The 27429-nt window shown below is 43.3% G+C and overlaps 1 protein-coding gene across 4 annotated transcripts in view; it reads left to right on the plus strand.

Annotated features, from left to right (window-relative positions):
- The first annotated feature begins 10544 nt into the window (after nucleotides 1-10544).
- The window catches only part of LOC117582373 (protein bunched, class 2/F/G isoform), a 100136-nt gene continuing 83251 nt past the window's right edge, over nucleotides 10545-27429 (plus strand). For all 4 annotated transcript variants that reach the window (XM_034270033.1, XM_034270034.1, XM_034270036.1 and 1 more), the window contains exons 1-2: nucleotides 10545-10610; nucleotides 17396-21719. In XM_034270033.1, coding sequence (XP_034125924.1) covers nucleotides 18508-21719 — 3212 coding nt within the window. In that variant the 5' untranslated portion in view covers nucleotides 10545-10610; nucleotides 17396-18507. The remainder of the gene's footprint in view (nucleotides 10611-17395; nucleotides 21720-27429) is intronic.

Genomic DNA, 27429 nt, shown 5'->3' on the forward strand with positions numbered 1-27429 from the left:
ACATGACACGAGCAGATATATATATATATAAAAGCCACATATACTACATATATATTTTATGTACAATACAAAGTCAAATATTTGACGTTGTCGTTTCAAGTTTTCTTTCCTTTTTGCACCGCTGTTTTTTGGTACATTTCAAAATAAAAATGGAGAAATTCTACAATGCTGGCCAGCAACAATGTAATGAAATTGACTTATATAGAAAGTAATATATATATATATATATATGTATATATATCTGTGTGTGTTTCTGTATGTGCTTGGTAGCTGTCCCTCCTGGTGCTCATCCTTGTGGCCCCCAATTTCAGTTCTCCTTCTCCACATTCGCCGCTCGAGTGTCTATTCATGTCTGTGCTAATTTCTACGCATTTTGCACTGCTCTTTGACTTTCTTCCCCCTCTCTGACTTTTTCCCCTCCCACTCACATATTTGTGACCTGCTGTGAGGGTGTAGGTGGGACGTGGGACGTGGGCGTGAGCGTGAGCGTGGGTGCAAAATAAAAATCCAACTTGATTACTCAGGCATTCAAAAGGCATTTTGATTAGTCGCAAAAGTGGCAGCTCTGACAAGTAGTGGGGCTCGGGGCTGCTGCTGCCGTTGCCATTTACTTTTAATTTGAACTTTTGGATTGGAATGGCGATTGGGATTGGGATTTGTACTGGGTGCCTGGCCCAAAGCTTTTTATCCGTCAGGATTTCGCTTCAGTTCTGCAGAGTGGTGATATAAATGAACATTCCGCATGGAAAGTTTGGCCTAAAAATCATGGAGCATATTTTGACCGCCTTTTGGGGAAACTGTACCTTTGAAGCTCTCTCCCATCTGTTAATTTCAATTAAAATAAATCATTAAAATGTTTCCTTCACCCCCTACGGCACCGCACATTGTTCCCTGGCAACGTTTTGCCACAACTGTACCACCTTTTGCCAATATTTTCTTGCCCCATTTTGAGAGCTGTACCAAATTTCGAACGTTAAATAAACATGAAGCGAAACTCTCAAACTTTTGGTTCATCAGCATTGATATTGAACTTTATTTCTGTCCTGTTGGGGGTCCTTTATCTATATGCAGCAGGGCATATATTGGCACAAGACAAATAATCACAGGACGCCAGTCCCCTGTCCCCCTTGCAGTGTAAATAAAATGTGGCAAAATGTTGCCTCTTTTTTGTACGCTCGAGAGCTCGAGGTTTGAGTTGGACTTTGAGGTTCTTTCGCTGTGTTCTTCGGTTCGTTGCACGCTGCCACTGATTGGACACATGTCGGCTGTGAAAAATCTAAAGGCAGTGGCGGGAGGAGCTGGACGGACAGCTTTGAATGAGGTTCGGCCAGGGACAGGGACAGGGACAGGGGCACGGGCACGTGTGTCCGTGTGGGTACGGTTCGGTGTTTCTTTTAGTTTTGTTAGGGCTGCCATATAATGAGACATTTATTTAAAAAGGAACATTTTTGAAGGGAAACGGCCTGACAAGTCCGCTCCAGGCCTGACTTTCCGCGTCCCAACCCAAAGCCAGAAACGTGTCTTGCTTTGATAAGCAATTTTTCGATGGAATCGAGCCATTAAATTAGTTAATGCTGCAGTGTTTTTCATTGTAATACCATAAAGGGTGGGGTGATAGTATCATCTATGGAGATAACTAACAGGGGGAAGCGTTTTGGGATGCTTTCAGACGCTGCTGGGTGATTGGGAGCCTTTATGGATCATTTTGTCGGATAGTTCTCCACTCTCGTTGTCCAAGGCAAGTTACCCAAAATTGTACCATCAACTCTCAGCATCACTGCCTGCTGGACCCTTTTAGTCCTCCCTGCAATATTCACTCTCCCTCTTCTTATAGCTGACCGCAACATTCATAATTTTCGCAGAAATTAGCACGAAATCAATCAAGTGGAATATTCGTTTGGCGATTTGTGGTTGTGCCGCCTCATGCTGCCACGCGGGGAAGGGGCTTGGAGAGTGTTCATGAAAAAGTTATGAACAAAAGAAGTTGAAAATTCGAATATCGTTTCGGTGTGTGTGGATTTGTGCCATGCTCATCGGGGAAAAAGTTTCTTGGCAATTTGAGCATTAACCCCTTATCGGCAAACGGGGCATTCATTAACTGCGCCCCCAAAAAGTGTAATTAATCTCTCGCTCGCACTCTCTCCCACACCCACACCCTTTCCCTCTCTCTCTCAGCCATACCCTGTGGCAGTTGCATGTTGTAAATTAGATTTTCCTTCGTCATGACAACCCCTCTGTGCTGAAGGGTGGCTGCAGGACTCGCTCTGTACTCGGAACTCTCCTCGTTTGAATGCAAAACTGTTTTTGGTCATTAACCTGTCTGAAGCACTTTGCACGAAAACCCCTCAGACGGGATGCTGCCCGTACAGCGAAATGCTTTCAGCATTCAAAGTTTTGCAACCCCAAAACTACACACAGAAAGAGAAGGAGAGAGAGAGAGAGAGAGAGATGCGAGCTTCCACATTGTCATCCTTCGTGCAACGGCAGCCATCTTTGGCATTGGCTTCGCGCTGCCAGCGAAAACTTCCTTAATGAACTTTAAGCAGAGTAAAGAAAGTCGGGGAGTGGGTGGGGAAACCACACACAAAAGGGTTAAGCAAGTGTTAAAGGGTTGCCTTGGTGGGTGGGGGAGTTCGGTTGCGGAGTCATCAATCATATTTCCCGTATAGCAGCTGAATCATTGACGCTGCTCAGTTGTAGGTTTTACTTAATGGATTTTGTCGCAAAACGGAGGGGGGATTAAGTCTGCTTGGAAATTCTAGATGTGTTTTTGGAACATAATTTGGAGCCGCAGCAAAGGGTAATTGACTGCAAATGTACGGAAAGAACGGTAAAACAATGAAGATCAGCGCACGCAAGTAGCTGCAGGTAGACAGACGGTCCGAATTGCCCGTGCCCTAAGCGCACGGGAGAGAGAGATAGAGAAAGAGAGAGCTGGAGCTGGAGCAGCGTCGGCGCTGCTGCTAGGCTGCTGGCTGCGCACGAAGCTTTGCTAGAACGGTGCAGAAACGAAGAAGACGGGATAGAGAGACCAAAGATCGGCCGCTGCTGCTGCTGCTGCTGCTGCTCGTAAGCACACGCAAGCACTCAGCTTATGCACAGTGAGTAAGTTCTGATGGCGAACAGTTAGCTTTATAATCCATACAATTTGTTGGGGAACATCAGCGTGGGAAACCCAAGAAAAGTTTTATACGAATTTTTCATTCTTTATTTCAAAAAATGAAGACATTTCCACTCTAACAGCAGTTATCTTCTATGTGTTTTAAGAGCAGAATCAACATTGAACAGCTCTTGAACCCAAAGATCTCCCTTTAACTCTCGCATTTTTAGGCCTTAGCTAACCATCATATATAACAATAATACCAATCCAATAAGCATTGTAATGCATTGCAAATGTCATAAATATCAATATGAGAGACACTGGCAAAAAGAGTTCCCACTTCTCCGCTGTTCTGTTAATTTTTTCAGATATAAATTACATTTTAATGGCCACATTTCAGGGCCCAGTCTAGGCAGGATAACACGAATGTCCTATTTAAAGGATTAGCGCATTGAGTTATGAGCACACAAAGCCCAATTCGGACATTGTCACATAAAATATGTCCATGAGAATTTGCTTTTTAAGTTAATTTTATTTTATGTGCAGCCCCAAAACGCGTTTCGTTTTTTTAATGGTGATTTATCTGGGGGACAGTGAAGGAGTAGGCTGTTCGTTTTTTATGGCCACATCAAAACTGACAAATGGCCAAGAGAAAGGACTGACTGCCACCAGCAGGGACGGCCTGCCATTAGTAGAAGTTCCAAATCGAAATCGAAATCGAAATCGGATCTAACGTGTTACATATTAATTGCCCAATAATTTATCGCTGGCATTAGAACAACTTTCTTCAGTCTATTGGCTTTTTTTCAATTTCAATTTCAATTCGTTTCGGTTTTGGTTTCTGCTTTCGTTTTCGATTTGCCAAAACTAAATTAGGCGCAAACGCAGCAGCAGCAGAACACAATTTCAAAGCTCATTTAATTTTTGGATGCCTCTTCGGTCTTTTTAGGGTTTTCTCTCTCTTTTCTTCCCCTCTATTTTTCCTCTCTATTTTGTTGCCTAGCCAATCACTAAACGGCCCAGTCTAGTCATGGATCACAGTCAAGTCTGGCTGTAACTTCCGCACTGCATTTCCTTTGGCTTCCATGCCGGGACAAGGGTTGTCAGACAGCCTCCTCCTGGTGCTGATTTCCTCGTGGATATTTATCTTCTCTCGATGTGGGGTCAGAGGCCGTGCCAGTACTCATAAGTGCCACAAATGTTGAATGATTTCTCCAGGTCTGAGGCGTTGCTCTATTACCCATTGGAAGTACTTCGAATTTGGCACAGAATCTGCAACAGAAACTGTCCAATTCAATTTCAGCTCAAAGAATATTTTACATGAGCTTCAAAATGGACCTAGAAAGCATTTTAGAAATTGTATTTTGTCTTATCAGGAATATTCCCTATAAATTATCTCCATATTCTTGCTTAGAACCATTCCCTGCCCACTCTTCAAAGTAATTTCCTTTTTGACAGCTACCCAGCCTACGCCCAACATTTTTATCTTGCCACTTGGCAGGGAAATCTATTAGATTTCTGACTCAAAGATTCTGAGTACCCAACCCATCCCGACCCCATCCTCTGCATCAATCCGTGTCCCAGACCCATGCACGTCGCTTGCATTTGTAAGTTTGCACATTTGTTTCCCCCTTTGTGTGCTGTCTTCTGGGTCTTCTACATATTCACAATTAATATTCAAGCAACCTTTTACCCACCCAAAGAGCCCCGTCCCGTGCCTGATCTACTTGGGATTGCTGCCCTTTAGTTGGCTTCACGCCCCGCCATTTGATGGGGTGCGAATGGCGATTCATGCAGGGTGCGAGATGCGACTTAGCCGGAGTCCTGTCCAGAGTCCTGTCCAGAGTCCTGTGCTGTGCTGTCCGAGGAGGGTTTTGCCTACATCCCATGGCCCCCGTCGCATTAAGTGTAGACATTATTCATTTTTGATGATGAATTTCCATGTCTCGCATGTCTAGGGTTCTTCTTTGCTCTCGCTCTCGCTCACTCTCTCTCTCCCTCTCTCTCTCTTCTGCGTGTGTCCAGTAATAAGTAATAAGTGCAGGGAGAGAAAAAGTAAAATAAATAAATCCAAGTGGGGCGGCACATGAAAAAACTTTTAGTTCTGTTGCTGTTTGGCATACAAATGAGTTAAAGTTTCGCTTGGGGTTTCCATTGTGGGGTTTCTTTCCGTTGGGTTATGGTAAGTCCCCGGCAATGGTTACTTTTGCTCGGGTTTGCCCTTCCTTGCTGTCCTTTGGGGGGGTGACGACTGATGCTGATGGAGAGAGATGCGTAAGTGAATTTCAGACTTTCCTTGGAGGGGGATGCTAGCTACTGCTAAATGTAATACATATATAAAATATACATAAAAAATAGGAATAAGCACCAAAATGTTGCCAGTTACATATTGAGTGAAATGCATCCATGGTGTCCCACTCCTTCCCATTTTGTTGAAGCCTTAAAAACTCTTTTCAGCCGAGAGTAACCAACCAAAGCTCTCCCTCCATTTTATTGCTCTGAGTGTCCTCCACGCCTCTGACATTTATCTCTGAATCAAGGCAATGACAGGGCCTAACCATTTGTGCCGCTCCACCACTACGCCCCCCCTCAGTTGTCATCACTTTCGCCCCACCCGTTTTGCGGCAACGTTTGGAGCGTGTAAAACTCATAAAACACATTAAATCCAATCGAATAATCGAAATGTCACATTAGTTTCTAAAATATTACCAACCAACACGTAAGCAAGTTCCCTTCCAGAGAGACAGAGAGAAAGAGAGAGTTTCCCGAGGCACACGCCTCTGCGTTTTCCCCCTCCGAAGAAGTTAACGAGAACACAAATGTGGCCAACAAAACGAAAAGAAAATGTATCCAAAAAAGGAAAAGACAACAAAACTCTTTTCAAACATCTTCGCCTGTGCCTTTCTGTGCAGTCCAATTGGGTCGTTGAACATTTCCAAACGATTTCATATTCAAGCCGGAGACAGTCCCAGTCTCAGTCCCTCCCCCTCAGCACTTCCTCTACCTCCACTTTTTATGCCTGGCCATCGTCCTGTGGGTATAATTTTAATGGTCAAATCGCTGCTGGGGAATTGTCTGCCTTCGGGCCCGCTCCCCCGTGCAAATGGAAATTGCTTTTCCATTATTTCCATGTGATTTTATTCGCATAAAAATAAACATTTCGCATACACAAATTCCTTGGCAAAGCTGCAAGATTTATTTACGTTGAGCCCGGGGATATATTTTGGAAGTTTCAGCTGCATTTGCAACCAGAAAAAACGGAGCAAAAATTGCCATCTAGGGATTTTCTGGTCGATGTTTTAATGGTGTCCTGTTGGACAGAAGGTACTGAAATAAATTGCTGTTGCAATGGAAAAAAGTCGTGGCATAAATGAGGAATTTTCCTTAATTTTGTGACATCAGGAATATATTTTCATTCCTGTGAAAAACTTGGCGCTGGAATGGAAAAATATCTAACATTAAATGTTTGCAAATTGTATTCATGCAGGAAATATATTGGGACTGACTCTTTTTAACAATTTATTATAACTATTTTAAGCGAGTGTCTAAAGGATGTAAAACACTCTACAACGAGACCTTTTTTTACATATTTTTAATGGTTCGATAGGCACATAAATAAATTCCGTAACATCTTAAAATGTTCTTCTGTTTCTTTTGTTTACGAAAAATAGCATGTCCTTAAATCATTTTGCAATGGCATTCCTGCGTGCCCCCTAAAATATTATTATTCTGTTTGCCAAATTGTCAAAGAATATTATTTATTTATTTATTTATGAATGTTATTTTTGTGGGTAAACGTTTTCCCTCGCCTCATGGCTCTCCTTTGCAATGGCAATTCGTGTTACAGTTCATTACTTTTCATAATTTCTGCCTTTGTAGACTCACTCTCCCTCTCTCCGTGACTCCTTTTCCTGCGTAGTTGTGTGTAGGTGGATCCACCCACCACGCTTCGGCAGCTGTTCAAAAATCCCACGCAGCAAAAACCGGAGGAAAAATCTCTGGGAGGGTGGGTTGGAAAATTCTTCGGCCCCTGCCCAAAAATCTAATTGGACATTGGACATTGGGCATGCTCGTTTCGGTTTTCCTGTTTGAAATTTTTGCCCTCTGAAGCCCAAAAAAAAATGTATTCTATTTAAATTGTTGGAATCCGCTTACGCCAAAGGACTCGCCCAAGGATCTGCTCCATGTTGTGTTCGAATGATTTTGTATTTTGTATTTAGTCTCAAATTTCTGCTTTCATTTCAAAAACAAATTGTTTACATCGGTTTAAGTTTTATTCGCTAAGCCTAAAAGCTACTTAGGGCAATGGCACGTTGCGTTTTTCACCGATGGTTTTAGGCACACTTCATTATTTCCTACTATTTACCGACGTTAAATCTTTCTGAAAAATGTTTTTAAGAACCTCCGCTAGAAACTTTCTATAATTGTCATATTTTTTTCTGTTTTTTTAAACAATAAGTAAATTGTATAATTAATATTAAATCAACAGAAATAGCAGTTTTCCAAGGAGCCCTGCTATTATATATAAAATCTTTACAGTTTGTTGGATTTATCTATCGGGGAGATCGAGAATGTTTCAGTCTTCTTACTGTTAGGCTATTGTCTAATAGACTTAAGGCTAAATTATTTTCATGGTTGTGGAGTCTGTCGATGTATTTCTTACTAGTTTTCTTTATTTCTTCTTTAATGGTTGGAATATTCAGATCTTTGTGGATGTTTGCATTAGGTACGTAAAACAGAGCATTGACAATGTGTCGCAAAGTTTTTGATTGGTAACGCTGAAGTGTCTCAATATTTGAGTGGCTAGCAGTTCCCCCAAGTATGGATTTGTAGAGGCGAATTTTGTTTTCCAAAGTGGTTTCTGATTTTCGTTATTTGGACGGATTTCAGGGAGTTGATTCTAATTGTCCATCGAAGGAACCAGTCTTCAATTAGGCTGAGCTCACTCTGCAGGAGTTCGGAAGCTTCGTTTATAGATGTGCTTGTGGCCTTTGTAGCTGGCATGTCGTATCTAGGGTGTAGAGAATTGGTCCCAAGGAGAAACATAACAGAAACATATTTGAACTCTTACGCAATTTTCTATGTTGTTACTCGAATGAGAATTTATTTGTATTATTTGTGCTATTTTTTTCTATTCCTGTATCCAGTGTTTCCCTGCCATTCCAGGAGCAGGAGAGAAATCGATAATATGCAAATATATTTTTGCATCCCTGACACACACTCGCACACACCACACATGAGAGCGTAAAACAAACATAAAGGCGGACGAGCGAGGTCCTTAGTGTTGCTCCCCACTCTTTTTTTGCTTTTATTTTCCCTCTCCCACCACACACACACATATACACATGCATGCACACACACACATATATATAAACTAAATAACTAAATACGCATTAGCATCCTGTCGGATTTTCCTTTATTATTGCGGGACCAAGATGCGTGGTAGGATGACGGAGAGAGGCAGGGAATGGGCAGCCGGCGACCGCACGGTGCACGCGCTTCGCTTGAGGCACAGTGGAACGAAAATTGTTTGACACTTCGATGGCTCCTCGAGCTACTAGAAGGCATAGGGCCATCTATATGGCCATTAAAAATAAGAAACAAATACAAAGTTAATATTCAAAGTTGAAATGGAAGTGATCCTATGTGGATATACAAATTTCCCTTAACCGAAAGAGGCTTATAGCAGAACAAATATATTGCAGGTAGTTATGAATGTCGTATGTAGCCAACTGTGACATTTTAGCGGTCTTATTGCCCTTTTATCATCGAACCCGACCCACTGTTCGAACCGCAAACAAAATTCCAACAGTACCGGGCCCCGTCCGAATGGCAACAAATTCAAGCGAACGTGTATGCAGAGTGTGACTGAGAGCATTATTAATAGAGAATGTCGGCAGCTACACTTACACTGACACAGGCACACACACACTAAGCCACACACAGACAGGGACACACACACACGCAAAGAGGATATAAAAGCAATAAGAACATTCATCTTCATAATTATGGGCAACGAAATGGGTGGTGGCTAGGAAGGAAATTCAAATGAAACGAGAAAGTTTTGCATATGCCACAAGAGTGTGTGTGTGTGTGTGTGTGTGTGTGTGTGTGTGGGTGGGTGGGGGAGAGCACACAGACAGCCTCCTCGCTCTGCCCTGAAGCCATGGTCAATGGGAGAGTTGGGGGCATTTTATGGAAATGACAGTTAAGCTCAGGACGGGCCACCACCCTAATGAATGCTCAAGGAAACATTTTCTCTTTCGCTTCGGAAAATGCAATCAAATGGAAATTGTTAAAGAAAATGCCCACAAGGAGCTTGGTGTGGGGGGCAAAGGCATTCGCTTGACTGACTGCCAGGGCTGCAGTAGGTGTGGAGGAGGCCAGTCCCCGCATTTTAACGAGGGTTGCAAATGCACTAATTACGCAGCCAGCACTGTCCGGCAAAATCCTCACTTTCGGATGGTGGTGGCGGGGGAGTGGGACCTTGAGGCGTCTGTTTGGCATTTGTCGCTTTTGGTCTTTGTTTTTTTTCCTCGACTTGCAATTTAAATGAGATGTATCCCTGTTGCCAGCGAGGGTGTTGCATGCCCCGTAAAAAGGCGACTCCTGCGGGGGTTGGTCAAAGGAATTAATTCTAATCCAGGACACGTTCCAGCGCAGACGGGACTGGTCAAGGGCCACAGTGCGTTGTGGTGTGATGTCCTGTGTGGGTGGGTGTGGCTGGCTGAGTCTTAGCTGGTGGAGGGTTCGAGATCCCCTGATCATTAGCGTGATTTCTTTTCCGCTTTGACATTGAATCGATGGCAGAGACTTCAAAGAAAGGGAAATTCAAGTGTCGGGGATTGTACCCACTGCGATTTCGGTGGAGCAAATTGTTTTTGGCATTTTTGTTGTTTTACTTATTTGGATTGACTGATTGCCGAATAAACGGATAAAATCTCAATCCATCGTTGTAATAGGAATGAGCATTCGACATTGCTTCAATGCGACCATCACTTCCAGCTGAAGAATTGCAAATGATTTTAGGTGTGGAAAAATGTTGTATTTTAATCAATATAACAATATAATAATAATTAATTATTAGAGAACTCTTAAATTCGCCCGAGAACTGCTGCAGCCACTCAAAATTATGCTTCATTTTTTGTTTGAAAGCGCCACCTTCTGACGAGAAGACGTACTCACGCGTATAACAGGCCTGTGGTGTACTTGAATAGGTTGCCAACTGTTTTGGAACAGTTGAGCCAACTGAACTTCATCAGCAATGTATTATTTCAATATTTAAAATATATCGTAAATACCTTAGAGAAATAAATTAGAGTTAGAATTACAGCCGAAAATGTGAATATTGAATAATTTCGGAGCAGTTCAGATGAAGGAAGAAAAATACATCACGATATACAAATATTTTTAATCTATAAAATATCGATATATTGATGGTTAGTTATATTTTTACCACCCTTAGGAAAAGTGTTGCAAATGGCCCGCTGATGGCTGTAAAAATTTCAAGGTGAAAAAAATTTATTGATAAATAGCAACAAGAATACCGCAAAGGCCGACGGTAAAACGGAAAAACATATTCGTAACAATATAAGCTAAATCGCGCTTAAGCGTGTTTGATCAAATAATTGAATAAAAGTGGTTTGTTTGCTCAAAACGTATAGAAGAAAAAAACTGTGTATGTGCGTTTACGTGAGTGTGTGAGTGTGACGTGTGCGCTGGCTCTCTGTGCATGTGTGTGCTGCTCGCGATGGTGGGCTCTAGCTGGCCGTGTGTGCGTGTTTAAATGAATAAGAAACGGAGCACAAAAAGCACTGATGGAAAATTTATATACGGCTGAAAACTTAATTTATTTCGCAAAACGAAAAAGAGAGCGCCGCGCCTAAAGGCTAAACAGAGCTAAAGTAAATTGTGACAGAAGAAAGAAGCGAAAAAATTGGTGGGGAATGGAATTGATTGCCGGAATTGCAGGAGAGAGAGAGAAAGACCCCCTCTTCTCTTTCCAATTGTGTGTGTGTGTGTGTGTGTGCTAGCCGCTAGAAAATCGGAGGCAGAGGAAAAAAACGTTTTGCAAAGTTTTGTTGAATTTGTTGTTTTTAGTGCTTTTCCCGTCTCCCCGCATTAACCCTTAAGTTGCTCACCTTTTTTTGCAATATTTTTTGCACGCTTTTTCGTTTATTTAATGCGCTCTCTGCTTCGCTCTCTCTCTCTCTCTCACTCGCTTTGCTCTCTCGTACTCTGACTGCGCTCTCTCTCGGGTTTCTGCCAGAGCCAACTGTCAAAACTGTCATTTACCTTCTTTTTGTACGATACGCAAAGCGCAACCGAGAAAAAATATACAACTGAATTCTGTGCAAAAATTCAATTTGTTTTAAACTATTAAGGAAAGCGGAAGTCACAGTTAAGCATAGTGTGTGCCCATTCGTGTGAGTTTCAACGAAAAACTGTAAAAGAGTGAAAGATAAAGAGAGCCGCCACTGTCGCCGCCGTTGCTGCTTGCTGCTTGCTGCCTGCCGCACAGTGCCACAAATCGATCTAAAAAGCAAACCCCATGGGGAAACGGCATGAAAAGTACACAAAAATTGGTTTAAATAGCCGCAAAGCTGTCAAGCAATGAAAAAAAATAGTTTTACTATATAATAAACGTGTTTAATCCACTTAATCCACCGCAAGAGAGAGAGAGAGAGAGAGAGAGAGAAGTAGAGTGACTTTTCTGTGCGTGCGTGTGTGTGTGTGAGTGTCTCTGCCCATCCTTTGCTGGACTTCATCCTCCGCGTCTTCTCTCTGCCTCTGCAAATTCGTTCACTTTCGCTTTGTTGTTGTTGCTGCTGCGTCTGCTGTGATTGCACTTTGCACCGTTATTTCAGCCTTTGCTATAGATTTTCCCTCCATTCCATTCTGATTTCCAGCAGAAGGCAGAAGAAAAAAAGTAAGAAGCAGAAAGAACAACAAAGGGCAGAAAAACAACAACAATAAAAAGCATAATCACAACAACAAAAGCAGGAAAAACAGCAACAAAACAAACAAAGCAAGTAAAAAAAGAAAAAAAAGGTCTGGCTTTGGAATCCAAATCTCGTGATGCCCTAACAGATCGATAGTGTTTCCCATATATTACGTATTCCATCGATTTTAATCAGAAATAGTTAGAAACTGCCTTCTGGGTGGGCTTGGATTATCTTCAAACCAAATATTCATTTGGCAGCAATAAGATAAGGTCTCCTAGCATATTTGTAGCTGATTAAGATGGAACCTAAACAGCTGTCACATCGTTTGAGTAACTTCACTCTTTATTTTTGTTGTTTTCATTTCTTCCTTTTTTGTTTATAACGTCAGCTGTTCTACCCCCTACCCCCCACCCACTACCCTGCACTATTTTTATGTGGACAACAATTCTACAACAATTTTTTCATCTAATAAGAAATTGTTCAGAATTTTTTTCAAACATGACAATTCTTATGGATACGCATTGGGAAGGGCTAAAAAACCATTTTAAAAATTTAATTTAATTTTGGATTTTCTGTAATATCTTTGCTAGATCTTTAATGTTTAGCAGACATTCTTCAGTGTGATATTCAACCTTAAAATATGATACTTTTCATACAAAAAAGAGTGCCTAGCTCAGTGGAATGCCTTCAGAGAGAATCCTAAAACTAGAACCTGTTCTTCCACTCCACTTACTCTAGCCTCCAATCTGCATGTCTCTCTGTATGCCCTTGAGCTTCAGGATTCTATCCCTCCCAAAAACACAATCATGAACGGGTTCAATTTCATCAATCCAAAAAAAAAGAGAAATAACATTGCTGCCTGGCAAGATCTTTATTCTTGGGTTCAGTTCGTGTATTAAAATTTTCAAAATGTGCTTAGCACAGCAACATTTAATAAACTGTGGCCAGAGATTTTTTTTTTAATTCTGGACCCTGCATGATGTTACTCAATATCAAATTTTGATTTGGTTTTTGTCTTGGGGTTGTAGAGAGCGAAAGTTTTTTTGAGTGTGAGCAGGCAGTCACGTCTACCCTTGCCCTCACACCCTTGTGCCCTTCCAAACGATTGTTTGATGTCAAGTAATTTAGGTTGAGATATCAACAATATGCATTGTTATGTTTGAGGGAATTTGAGTAGGAATTGAGTGGGTTAATTTTATAGGAAGGCTTTATTTACTTTATTTACAATGACTATCAAGCCCTTAGGAGCAGATATTAGAGTAGAAATAAATGATTGAAATTGGAGAGAAAAGTAAAAGTGAACAATTAAACTAGCTAGAAGTGGAACTGGAATACAAAGTAAATAAACATTAAATATAAATATTGCTGCATTATTAATGAATCTCTCCGAATCCCCATCAAATCCCCTTCTGTAGATTTTCCTGATTTAATTTTCTTAATTTGTTTAGTTTGTTTTTATGTTACGTTCTTTCTTCGGGCTTTTCGTGTGTGCCACATTTTGCTACTCAATTGAATTGAAAAGTTGTATTTGATTTGGAAATTGTATCTGAGTGTGCCTCATGGCGTATCTCATGGATGCAATGTCATTGTAATCTCTTGCTGACTCTGCCCACTGCCTCTCTGCTCGTTTGATAAACATTTTCATTGCTTTGCTCTCAGTCGCTCTGCATGTCTGTCTCTCGCTCTAGCCATCTCTCTCGTGTCTACTTCTTTCGTTTCTTCTACTTCCTCTTACAACGCCTTTTTTTTGCAGTGTGATTCATTTCCTTTGGTGTAGTAGCTTGGTATGCGGTGGGTATTGGGTGGACCTTTTTCTTTGCCTATTTTCCTTCTTTGAGCTTAATTAAATTGTTTTTGTCGTTTTTTTTGTCTCTGCTTCTTTTGTGCTGTCTCCCTCTCTCTCTCTTTGTACCATTTTGACCTTTTCCCTTTTGCTTTTTATCTTCTTTGGCTGCTGCTGCTGTGCTGCCCTCTGCTGCTGCGCTGCTATCATCATCAATATTGATTACCGGCAGCTGTCTTCTTCCTCTGCCTCGCACAGAGAGAACGTCAGGCAGCGGAGAGAGAGAGAGAGCGCCGCTCCGCTTCGCTTCGGGTTCATATGCGCTCGCTCCCTTTGCAAATTTTTGTTGTTTTTCTTTTTCGTATGCTGCCTGCCGCCCCCCTACCCACCCACTTGTAGGCGCCCACTAAAGGTTGAGCAGGAGAGCGAGGCGGCCCCAACAGGCTGCCTCTCACTTGGTTCTTGCTGCCTGCTCTCTCCGCGCGAGAGAGTGAGCACAATTATTGCAATTTGTTTAACGCGCATTCGCTTGCTCTCTCTCTCTCTCTCTCTCTCTCTCGCGCGGTCTCTGTCTGTCTCCCTGTGCTAGTATTTGTTGTTGTTGGCGCTTCATCGATTTTATGCTTTTGTCGTTGCAATTAGTTCTCTTTTTCTTGTTCTGTTGCTCGTTTTCTTGTCTGCACTTTTAGTTCACATTTTTCTTTCTCATATGGCACTCTTCTCTTCTGGCTGACTGCTCACTGCTGTTGAGGCAGGGCAGCGGTGGAGCCGCAGCAGAATTTCTCCATCTCCTGCACCTTCTGCACTCCTTACCTTTTGCTGAGGTGTGTTTTTAGTGTGTTTGTGTGTGTGTGTGGACAATCTGGTAACAAATACAACGATACTTTGATTATTGGTAGTTCTCAATGTGGGTTGGCAAGAGGAAAGCAAGAGAGGAGCAACAGCAGCAGTAGCAGCAGCAAAGGTGTGCGAAAGGACAGAGAGGGGGCGACAGCGCAGTTGATTTATATTTATCGGTTCCACTTTTAATAGTTTTGAATAGGCGAGAAGATGATGACGAGGAGGATAGGTTCTCTGGTGTATGGAGAGTAAAAAGTGCATGGGAAAAAACTGTTAAAAGTAAAGCTTGACTTTTAATGAAGCTATTTGGCTCTTTAGTTGAATCAAGTTACTGGTAAACTTTTAGTCACTTCTTTAGGTACTTCCATTAGATGAGGTCTCTGAGTATAGTTTCACTTATTTGTATCGGATTTGTTCCCCTGTTAAAATGTTGCTTTTTCTTAGAAATTCCTCTACGCGTAATATAACTAGAACTAGTATTGGAACCAATGTTTTGTTATCTATGTGGGGTTTTTGTGGCCAATTATGGACTTGAAGCTCAGACATTAAATGGCTACAAAACAGCCAAAGTATTACAGAAATATTCTTTTGTAAATTCAAAACCCTACAATCCAATCCAAACTTTTGAGTACCAAACTTAAACTTCCAAACGGGAACTATATTTCGCCATTCTTTAGCTGTTGAAACAGTTCGCAACACCTGTGCTGCCAAAGAACAAGGCCAGTAGACTCTCAAATGAGAGCCAGCAAAGACCCAGACCCACACACGAATAAGTAAGACACAAAAAATAAAATATCCACCTTGACAGAGTGCTACGACCAATGTTGACCTATAACTGGAATATGCTTAATGTTTGTGCCTCTCTTTTCGCTACCCACCAAAAAGCAATCTTTTGTCGTTTTTTTTTGCGTCGTTTATAACTCGATTAGGCAAATAGGTAAAATAAATTATGGAAGGAGAGAACAGAAAAAAGAGCAACGTCAAGGTCTTGACTGTTGCCTTCTGGCAGGGCACACGCAGAGTTCAGCACACACACATGCAGACAATCCAATCTGCTAAACAGTCCACGCAATTTATGAATGATCGTCAAAGCTTACGGTTATTAACCCATACAAGTGCACAGTTGGCAGAGCTCTCTCTCGCACTCGCACGCACACATACGCACGGACAGGCAGGCGCGTGTGGCTGAAAATGTTTGCAAAACTTTTTTGGCAACTTCGTTTTCGGTGCGTGCACCCTGTAATTAGTGGGTGGGAAAGGGTGTACTTGTTTTAGGTCCCCGTTGGGCACAGGCAGTAGGAAAATAAAGTTTTTGATAGATTATTATTTCCTTGAATATTTTTGAATATCTAATCAAGCCAACACTGGTACCAAGTTCCATGTCTGTTTGTGCCAAACTAAGTCTAATATTATTATAACTAAAACCATCTGAATTGTAGGTCATCTCATAGTCGTTTCCTCCTGTTGTTTCTGGTTTTTTGCACTGCCTTTAACTCTTTCGTTCTCTCTCCATCACCCTCTCCGTTGGGTGCCTGGCCCCTCTCATTTCTGATTTCCGTAAACGAAATCGATTAAATAATGAGTAAGTAGGAGCAAAAAAAATCAATGCCGAAAGGAAAATAAATATTGGAATACTCAATTGCAAATGCAAAAATAAATAACAAGAGGAAGAGTGCAGGGAAATTTTTTGTTTCTTCGTTTTTTTGCAAAAAGTTATTAAAGACAAACAAATCGGTTGGGAAGGAAGAGCAGTCTTGCTGCCTTCTAATGTAGCACTTAACTAATTCAACAAAACTACGCCGTACCCTCCGACGGATGGACTGGCAGACAACTCAATGAAATCAATAATAATACAAAAAAAATAATGAAAAACACACAAAAGCATCATCATGAATGGGATGATAATGATGATAAGCGAACATCAACTACGCAGTTATGAAATCTAACTAGATGCTGCGCGTGGAAAAAGATACTTGGCAGAGAATGCCCCCCACATGAGTGAGATACAGATGGGGATTGGGTTGCGATTGCCAAAGGGGGTGCAAAGATTAAATCTTAAAGAATGCTAATTGGATTGATGGATTAAAAGATATTGAATAGAACGAAAGAGGATGGAGAGAAAAAATATATAGGAAAGTGCATTGAAGTTGAAAGAGACCGACAGAAACAGACAGACAAACATTCAATAGGTAGATTAACGTATAAATTGATAAGCAGATAAGGCCTGTGATCTTTGATACTAGAAAGCTGCTTAAATTATAATAGTTTAGAACAATTTGTTTGGCTAAAGGAAAGATAACGTCTAAACACTGCCATGTGTGTTATTATTGCTTATTTTATGACCCATTTACCAAATTCTAATTTAACTGCAAATTGCATTTTGCAAAATGGGAGCAAAAAATTAAATTACAAAATTAAATATTCCGTTACAGTCCCCATTCAAATATTTTTAATTAATCCAAAAGGGGACGGTGAGCAACCAGCGCACCCTGTGACCCATATACTCCTTGTTAGTTATCCCATTCCCTAGTGTATTACGTATTCGCTGCGTTATACGGGTGCAAATATTTATCTATGTGCTGCCGCTTCTTAGCGGCTTAGCGACGTCGCCGCCTTTTGCATTTAATTTGATAAACAAATAATATAGAGAAAGTGATATTTATGTGTGTTGTTAATTGAAATTGAATTATAATGCTGATTACCATTTCTCCGCTTCTATTTCCACAGGAATATCATTTCTAACAATTACTGCAATGTGCTAGTAAAACGAAGCCGAAGAAATTGAATAATTCCACTATAAAAGAGAACCAAAGCGCTAACAAAAAAATTTAATAAAACCCACAACAAATATTCCAAGTCAAACGGAACTAATGTACAGTGTGTGACAAAAATAAAAGTGCAGCAGCAACTAAAAAAATATTAATTATAAATAATATATTTAATCTAAAATAAATAATTAAAATCGATACTAAAATCTAAGCCCCATCCTTAACGTAAATAAAATTGAAAATAATTTTAAGTCGCAGTTTGGAGAGTGTACAAAAAATACCGAAATAACCGAAAATAACAAAAAAAAATCCGTGCAACATCAACTACGCGAATACCATCAATACGGAACAGCTGTGCTGTGCATGTGTGGGCAGCGGCGGCGGCGGACGCGTGTGTGTGTGCCGTGTGTGCAAACTTGAAGCGCTTGATGGCGCTCCAGACTATGCCATTCTTGTGGTCAGCCCAAACCCTAGTTGTTGTTTTTGTTGTTGTTGCGGCGCATAAAACGCGGAAAGGTCTCCCCCCACTTTAAATCAATTTCAATCTATTTAATCCAACAAAAGAAATTTAACGTCCCTAAGTGGGAGAGAGAGCGAGAGAGACAACCAAAAGTGTCGCGTTTCAAAGTCGGATCGGTCGGTCGGTCGAGCGTTGCCTTCGTGTCGTGTCGCCGTCGTGTCGTGTCCGCCGTCGTCGTGTCCCTGTACGTGGGCGGTTCGTTTCGGTTCGGGATCAGTTGACACTGGGTTGCACCTGAAAGCGCAACCGTTAAGAGCGCGCTATGATGCATCGTAATCGTCGAAGCACACACGAAGAAGCTGGCAACAATTTGGCGGGAGAACTCTTCAAACTGACAGCAAACCAAAACAAACAATAATTCAAATTGTAATAATAAGTAGAGCACAATTTCCGAGCGTGCTACTGACAAAACAATTAAAAGGAAAAACAAATTTTTCCACTAAGTATAATTAATAAATAAATTTCTTTCGTGGCACCAAATAATCCAAGAATCGCTAGCAATCCTGGATTATTTGCTAAAAACTTTGCGGACGCTGAAATCCAATTCGATTATGGCCGAGAATCAAAGTGCGGCCAGCGAAGATTCCGGTCAACAACAGAAACAACAGCAGCAATCAGTCAATCATTCAACCACAGCGGCAACCGCAAGCAGCACAACAACAACAACAACAACAGCAAATACTGCTGGCCAAACATCAATCAATCAATCGCCTACTAACTCTCAGGCCTCATCACCGGAGAACAACTCACAGGAAGCGCTACCCTCGACGGCTGGGATACGCCGACAACATCATCAGCAGCAGCAGCAGCAGCAGCAATCCACAGCAGCAACAGTCGCAACTGCAACTGCAACCGCAACACTCACAACCGGCAGCAACATGTTCGATCGCACGGTGAATGCCAAATTCAAGCCGGGCACAGGCAACACTGGCGGCGGAAATAATCCGCACGCAGGACGCCGCAACTCGCTGATGTCCAGCGCAAGGGGCGTGACAGTGGGCACTGGCGGTAGCAGCATGCGTAAGCTAACGAAGGTCAATTCGTTGTCCAGCAATCACCACTTTTCCGTGTGCTATCCACCCAACATAAATGCGCTGCCAGAGCGCAATTATTGCAACAGCAACAATTCGGCGGCAGTTGCAGCGCTGCAGCGCACCACCAGCGAGAGTTTGCGCTTGAATGCGCTGAACCGTGGTGCAGGTGGAGGAACAGTGGCATCATCGCGCTCAGGCAGCAACTCGAGCTTGGCTTCGTCCACCACGACATCGACATCGGTGGCACCCAAGACGAGCAGCAGCAGTGGCGGCAGCGGCAGCAGCAGCCACACGCAGCAGCAGCAACAGTCGCAGGCGAGCAGCAGCAGCGGTGGTGGCGGTGGCGGTGGCGGTGGCGGAGGTAAGGCCAGTTCGCCCAATAATAATGGGGCACGCTCAATGGCAGCGGCAGGAGGAGCCGGAGCCGGAGCAGGAGCAGGAGCAGCTGCAGGAACAGGCGGTGGAGCTGGCACGGTAGCTGCTGCAGCTGGACAGCATCACCATCAGCCGCATCACCACCATCATCATCACCATCACTCGCAGCACCAGCATCATCATCATCCACATCAGCAGTCGCCGCAGCAGTCGCAGCCCCACACTAGCCACAGTCAAGGACACTCACTGACCGTTGCAGGAGTGGCAGCTGGCGGCGGGGGCTCCTCAGCACCCGCCACTGGCATCGCTGCTGTGCTGACAACCACAACCACACGCAAACCAAAGACGACTTCCTCATTCGAGATCACCTCGGTGACGGTGGGACATCCGAAGCTGAACGCTGCCGGCGACACTGGCGATGAGTCGGCCGACGATCTGGACGAATCTCACACGGATGACAACAGTCGGATAACGGATTTGGAGAACGAAACGCCTTCGATGTCGGAGGACACGTTCTCCAAGGAGGAGGTCTTCTATGCCAACAATGCACTGAGCACCAATGCGCCGGTGATACCAACCAGTTCGCAGTACGGCCTCGTCGTCGTGGATCCCATTGGACCCGCTGCTCTCGGGCAGACCATCCAGAATGTGCAGGTGAATGTGTCCACGGATAATAACATTATCAATGTGGTGAGCCACTCGGCGGTGACGCCCGGTGGCAGCAAGAAGAAGGAGGGCGGCGACCACAACATCAAGGAGACGACGCAGCATCGCAGCGAACGCTTCAAGGTGGTCAAGATAGAGTCCACGGAGCCGTTCAAGCGCGGACGTTGGATGTGCATGGACTATCTGGACCATTCGAGTGTGGGCAATGGCGGTGGTGGTGCTGGTGCGGGTGCGGGTGCGGGTGGCGGGGGCGGTAATAATAACGAAAAGACTGGCTCTTCTTCCTCCGAGGCGCTTGTTGTCGGCGGCGATGGTGCAACAGGCGGCGGTGGCGCAGGTGCCGCTGCAGGCGGTGCGGATGCTGCACAAAAGACAACCCAGAGCATGATACTCCCGCCAACCCATGCCCTCTTGGAGAATCACTTGGAGGCCAATTCAACGGATGCCAATTGGAACTACGCCGCGGAGCAGCAGCAACAGCAGCAGCAGCAACACCTTCAGCAGCACTCGCAGCAGCAGCAGCAGCACCAACAGTCGCAGCATCAGCAGTCCCAGATTAGTGCCACGCCCAGTGGGGTAATGACTGCTCCTGCCACCGTGGTGCACGGCATGCATCAGCTGCATATGGAGGCGCAGCAGCAACAGCAGCAGCAGCAGCAACTCTTTGATAGCGTCAATGCCAATGCCAGCTCCCCGAATCCCCCGGTCGAGACGCAGATGGACTATGCCCAAGCGGCGGCCATGCAGCTGCAGCAGACGTTGCAACAGCTCAAGCAGCGGGAGGAGGCCATGGATGTGCCACCGTCTGGTGCCAGCTACCAGAGCTACCAGCCGAATGGCGGCGATGCTGCTGCGGCAGGCAACAATAATAACAGCAGCGGCACGCAGGCAGCAACGATTGCTGTGGCAGCGAGCGAGCCGCTGTCGCCGGCGCCACAAACGCCACAGATCACGCCCACATTTGCCGCAGTGGCAGCAGCCGCTGGGCAGGCGCAGGCCACGTCCCAAATCGATGGCATAGCCAGCAGCAGTCAGCAGTACCCGCAGGCGGCAGCGGCAGGAACACCTCAGCAACAAGCCCCACCAGCCAGCGTTGCAGGTGCAGCCGGAGCAGCAGCGGGAGTGGGAGTTGCACCAACAGTTGCCCCACAACAGACTTCAAACACTTCCACAACAGCGGCAGCAGGAGCGGCTGTGACCTTGCCACTGTTATCACACATGACACACAGCTATGAGCAGCCAGCCACAGTTGTGGCAGCCACGGTGAGCGCCGCAGCCGTTGCAGCAGCCGCCACAGCAGTAATTCCCACGCTGCAACTGCAAAGTGCACCGGCGACCATGGTCGATGCACAGCAATTGATTGTCCAGCAGCAGCAGCAGCAGCAGGAGGATCAGCAACAGATACCCACAACAAATATCGCGAGTGTTAGTGCCAATAATAATAGTAATTTAAATCTAACGAATCCAAATGTCGTCGTTGCCGTGGAGGCCACACCATCGTCTGTCGTGGTGTTGCCCTTGACGACCGATGACCAATCGACAACGGGAGCAGCAGCAGCGGCAGGAGCCACCACTGCGGCAGGAGCAGCAGCCACAGGAGGAGCCACCACCACATCGACATCAGCAACAACACAGCAGCAAATCCAACAGCTACAGCAGCAACCAAATGCAGAATCCGAGACTGAAAGGTGAGTCAACTATTTTTATTTTTATTTTTATTTTTATTACATTTGGGGGGATTTTCCAGTAGGTTTTGATCAGTTTTTATGCAGCACCTTGAATTTTGTAATAATAGGATGTCGAAAGTCCCCTAAAACCCGATCTATATTATCCATAACTTTATCAATAAATATTTCCTCCCACTAAAAATCGATTTACCGCACATATTTTCAACCGCTTTCCACTTGTAGTAAAACAGTTTCTCAATGAGAAAATCTACTCGACCCAAGACACACATTTTCCACCTTATCTTATCGCCCGCTTGACTTTTTCCCTTACATTTGAAACATTTCGAATTCATTCACAAAAACTTTTGTCTTTTTATGTTCAAATGTGGCTACCCGCTGGAGGGTTCCACATTATGCTGGGGTCTTATCGCTCGTAATGGGCTGTAGCATTGGCTTGTTCAAATATTTACACTATAGTGCCACAGACTTTTGGTTCGTAATCAATTAAGTTGAAGACCGAAAACCCACCGACAAGTTATTTATGGACAGAGAGCAAACGGCGACTTTGGTTTGCATTTTGAAACTATTTTTAGAACCAAGAAGCGACAGCGTCGACTCGCAGCAGCGTTAGTTGTTGTTTGAACAAGTTTTGAGGCAGTTTCCCCTCCCTGCCCACCCCCCCGGCTAGGGCTAGTTTCAGGTTCATTTTGGACAACCGCTAAAGTGCCAACACGCGCCTCGGTGTCTCTGTATCTCTCTCTCTCTCTCTCTGTCTCTTTGTGTGACGCGCCCTGTTCTCAAGAAACAGTTGTTGTTGGTTTTACCTTTCTCTCTCTCTCTCTCTGTCTCTGTTTGCTTGCAATTTTGCTGGAATTGCTGGACCCTCCTCGCATAGCGGCTAAACCTCATTATAATAATTTATTTAATAAAAATTCATCAATGAAATTAGCCATGGAATTGAATGTTTTTTTTGCGCTTCGCTTTTTTCTGTGGTTGGTCGATGATGGTGGGGTGTGGTTGGGCTGTGGCTCAATTGTGTGGGAGGGCAACCACACACCACACCACATCACCCCACCGCACACACAACAACAACACGTGCGTGACACAAAAGGTCGCTTTAATTAAGTTTAAATTCGTTTTAAAGCGTACAAAAGTTGACTCAATTGTCATGCACTGGGAAAAAAATAGAGGGTCAACTGAAATGGTGGCTTAACGACAGACTAGTTTCGGTCTACGAGTGAGTCTTACACTTTCTAGAATTTGCATTTGAATTTGTCTTATTTTCGTGGCACACATTTAGAGGAGCTTTACGAACGTGTTTCCAATATCTCTGCATAATCTGTCCACAATTTTCCAATACATAAACTTCTTCTCTATTTTTTTCTTTGGTTTTTGTCACTAATAACCAGCCGCTTTCATCACTTGTTAAAATTACAACACTCATTTTTTATTGTTTTATTTTATTAGACTTTGCTTCACTGTCAAACTCTTTTTTATTTTATGGGTTCCCTCATTTGGCTGGTGACTAATATGTTTGCCTCAGCAAAGGCTTATGAAGCCGATGATTCATTTTTCTGTGTGCCGTTTTGCATTTGCTTTGCCAAAACGTTTGATTAAACTAGAGAAATGCAAGTCGGAAACATTTGGGGGACTTTTGGTGAGTTTTATTGAGAAAATGCCAAGAAAAAAACATTTCGCAATAAAAGATGCGGCAAGGGAGAGAGAGCGAAAGAGAGAGAGAGACTAAAGGAAAACATGTGTATCTGCAGATACTGAGATAGAGAGAGCTGCTCAGATACATGTGTGCATATCGGATACTTCTGGGCAGATTGCGCATTGGCCCATGGCACTCCACTCCCTGCAGGCAGTTCTTTCTTCCGACAGAACTGCAACTGGAAAATGTAAGAAAGGCAAGGGCTGTGGCTGGGCAAAAATTACATTGAATTATGTGGCTTGGCGTATTAAAAATAGCCCTCGAAAGAGTGAAGGGATCAAGAGAGGAGAGAAGTCTGACAATGCGTGGTGTGAGTAATGCAGTTCCATATGTTCCGTAAAGTAAAATGTTTGCAGTGGTGCAGGGAGACATTTTTACAAAAGGGGAACTTAGATTTAGTTAAAGAACTTTTAAAAATATAAATGAAGTTCCAAAGCTCTACAAAGCGAAGATCTTCAATATATATAATTTCAGTGAATTAGTTGTAAACTTTTGATCCCCCTTTTCGCCCGCCACTGCTTCCGACATGTCTGTTCATGCTCACTTTGTCGACTTAGCAACAGCTTGAAATAATGTAAAATGTAAAATGTAAAAGACAAAACTGCTGGCCCCTCTCTCTGCACTTGACAACTTCTTCACCCGGGAAGTCTTCACTTTGAATTTATTTCTCCGACTGTCTCAGACTGTCTCTGGCAGTGATTCGCAGACAATTTGTCCATGGGTTTTGCGTTTATTAGATCCACTCTGATTGAATGCAGTTGTGGTGGGCCCAAGGGCGTCTAGCCCTGCCTTGCGTCATGTGTCCCCTCTCTGGAGCTCTGGACAATAATGTAAAGTGGTGTGGTCCGAACTGGTTTCAGTCCCTGTCCGATGAAAAGGAAAGTCTTTGGCGTGGGCACAACACACAATGTGGCAGCCAAGTGCAGGCCCAGTCGCCACTCTGTGGATCGGTTTACTCTACATAAAAGAAAGAGGGAAAATACAAGAAGTACATTTGTGTATGTAACAGACACATTTTCTGTGATTGAAATGGAATCACAACCAACAAGGGAAACAAATCGAGTGGAACTGGTTTACAAATTGAATATTCAACCATTTGAAGTCCCCCATTTATTAATCTGCTTATGGCAATTTGCGATAAGCTTAAACTATTAAACATATTGCATATTTTACTTGAATTTATTTCTCTGATATTATAATTAATTGTATCTAGAGAACTACTCCCCCGTGCATTCAAATCAAACAATTGTACTTCCCATGCTTCAAAATCAAGGAATGTTTATTGCTGGCATTCCCAGAATTCTTTTGCCATATGGAATATAAATTTTTGGCCTGTCTATTGCGAAAAAAAACAATTTGCGATATTCAAATAACTTTCATGAAAGGCAAAGAATAAAATTCATTAAGTTCTGGTGGGTCCCATGGCTGGTCAAATGTAGTCATCAGCCATGGAGCCATGAGCTGAGCTCATTCTCGGTTTTCGGTTTTCGGAATGAAAAAGAGCAGAGGAAAGAAACTAATTTTCAGCATTGTCCAGCCCGTCAATTAGTTGAGCAGAACGTGTATGAATGTATAAATGTATCTTTTTATGTAAATATTCATGAAAATAATCACTTGAATGGGCAGCTGCTGACTGGCATTTTAGACACAATTCCGGATCAAACCTATGATTTTTTGAAGTACCTTTTCAACTCCATCGCCAATCCTTCTCTGTCTTTATTCTACCCCACTGCCCCACCCCAACTGCTCTCCCTTCGCCTCTCTCTGTGTCCATAACTTGAGCTCTGCACACCCTCCTCTTTGCCTTCTTCTCCTTTCCGCTGCAGCCAAATCTTTTCCGCATTTTTGTGCCATTGCTTGCCATAATTTATGTTGGAACAATGTTTCACTCAACTCTGCGCGGTCCCCCACCCCACAGGGTGTGTGGTATGTGTGTGCGTGTGTGTTTGCAGCCAATTGACAGATTTACTGCAATTGGTATTGGCAGAGGCAACGACCCCGAGCCGATCGTCGTGCCCGACCCTCTCGCATGAGTCATCGCAAGAACCTGATAAGAAGGGAGACAACGATAGCAAATCCACTGCCAGGAAATATGAACCCATGAGGAGGAAGTGTCTTTGTATGTGTGATTACCTCATGCGGTTGGTTAAATCGCTTTCAAGGCAGGGCCAACCCCAAAAAAAAATACAACAATAACACAATTCATATATCAAAATGTTGACTTGACTCGTGCCTGGCATTGACCGACTTAGAATAATTGAAGGGAACAAGAAACAGGAGCTGGGTGGGGGTAGGGGTAGGGCAACGGCAACAGCAACGTTGATGAGTTTAGGCCGCCGGTTCTTGGATTTCCAATGACCTCGACATATGAACTTCCGGGAGAGAGCGACTGAGTGGGAGAGGCGCCAAGACATATCTTGTCAATTACTCATACTCTCACTCTCTCTCTCTGCCTCAATCGAAGTTGATTCGTGCTAGGGGCCAAGCTAAAGAAGATGGGACTACCCTGCACTCAGATAGGGGACAAGCTGCACTTTTCACAAAGCTTTGTCTAGCTTTAGACAAGGATCATGTTCATTTTTTGTAGATAAATGGCTATTATTTATATATATATTTCCTTATTTAATAGTAGCCGTCTTTTAATATTTAAATGCCTGGCTTCCTGTTCCAATTAATCCCATAAATTTCCCCCAAATCAATAATCCACCCTGTACATTTAGAGCTGCTGGGCACTGCCAGCACAAATTTGTTGACCATTCAACAATTATTCATTGTATTGTTGTGCAAAAAACGGCGCTAAAATCTATGTCAATGTCGTGTAGAAAGGTGTACGTGTCTGTCCCTGGTCTGTCCAATTTCCGCATGGAATAAACATAAAGAAATTATCAGACACCTGCGGTCAAAGCACGAGGTTTCCGCTATGCTCAGATTTCCAATGGCAAAGATGAGACTGTGGAAGATGAGAGAAGGTCTAGAAAAGTTTTTACTTGCAAGATTCCTGAAGGGAAATAAATCATGTCCAGCACTTTTTGGCCAAAAATATATTTTAATTTTTGTTAGGGAAACAAAATATTGAAAATATTTATTTTTGCTCTGCCACAAGGTCAAAAATATTCCCCCATCTCCTTCATCTGTGCCAAATTATTATTTTCGTTTATATTTTGTTGAGTCGCGTAGATAATTTGTTCTTCTTTTTCTTTTTTGCGTTACTTTTGCCTTGGGGCTGAACGTTTCGGCCTGCCTGTCGCCTTTGACGTATTTGACCTAGTAAGGGGGGGAGCCATTTTCTGCCGACAAAGTTCCATTATTTTCATCCTCAAGTGTAGAAATCTCCTGACGCGGTTGTCACTTCCGTTTGGGATTTTCTTTTCTCTTATCTGTTTCCCCCCCTTCTGCGAGCCTCCATTGCCCATCGTGCATCAATTGTTTATCTAATTTATATGGAATATTTGTTTATATGTATGCGTGTGTGTGTGCGTGTGTATAAAATCTATTTGCCCGAACCAAATTGTTCCACCCACTTGTCGAGCCAACAGATTGTGCAAATGTATCTGCATATCTGTAGCTAAAAAGCCATAAAAACAGCTGAGACAACAGGCTGTTAGGGGGCAGAGAGAAAGAGTGGGGAAATTTTCAAACAAAGGTTTTCGGGTGTTGCGAATTTCAAGTTGGATAAAGCTGGATTTTGTACGAGAGAAATGTATTTCGTAGGAGATTTTGTTTTTGTCTCGATAACATGTTTATCCAGAGTTCCTGAAAAGTATCTTATAGAAAATACATTTACAGTCGCTTCTTTCCACAATTATTTTATCCATCGTTCCACGCTGTTCCACCTTCTGAGAAGCACGATTTCTCCAAAAGCTAATCACCAACACTGCTGGCCGCACGAAAAATCTCAGAAATATCTACTGTTGCTACGTAACTTCTACTTCTTTCCATAGATTAGATCGGATGACTAGCGAGAGTGGAATATTTATATTTCTTGATACTCTTGCGTATGCTGTGTGCTGAGTCATT

The sequence above is a fragment of the Drosophila guanche genome, unplaced genomic scaffold (genome assembly GCF_900245975.1).
Source record: "Drosophila guanche unplaced genomic scaffold, DGUA_6, whole genome shotgun sequence".
NCBI classification, from domain to species: Eukaryota; Metazoa; Arthropoda; class Insecta; order Diptera; family Drosophilidae; genus Drosophila; species Drosophila guanche.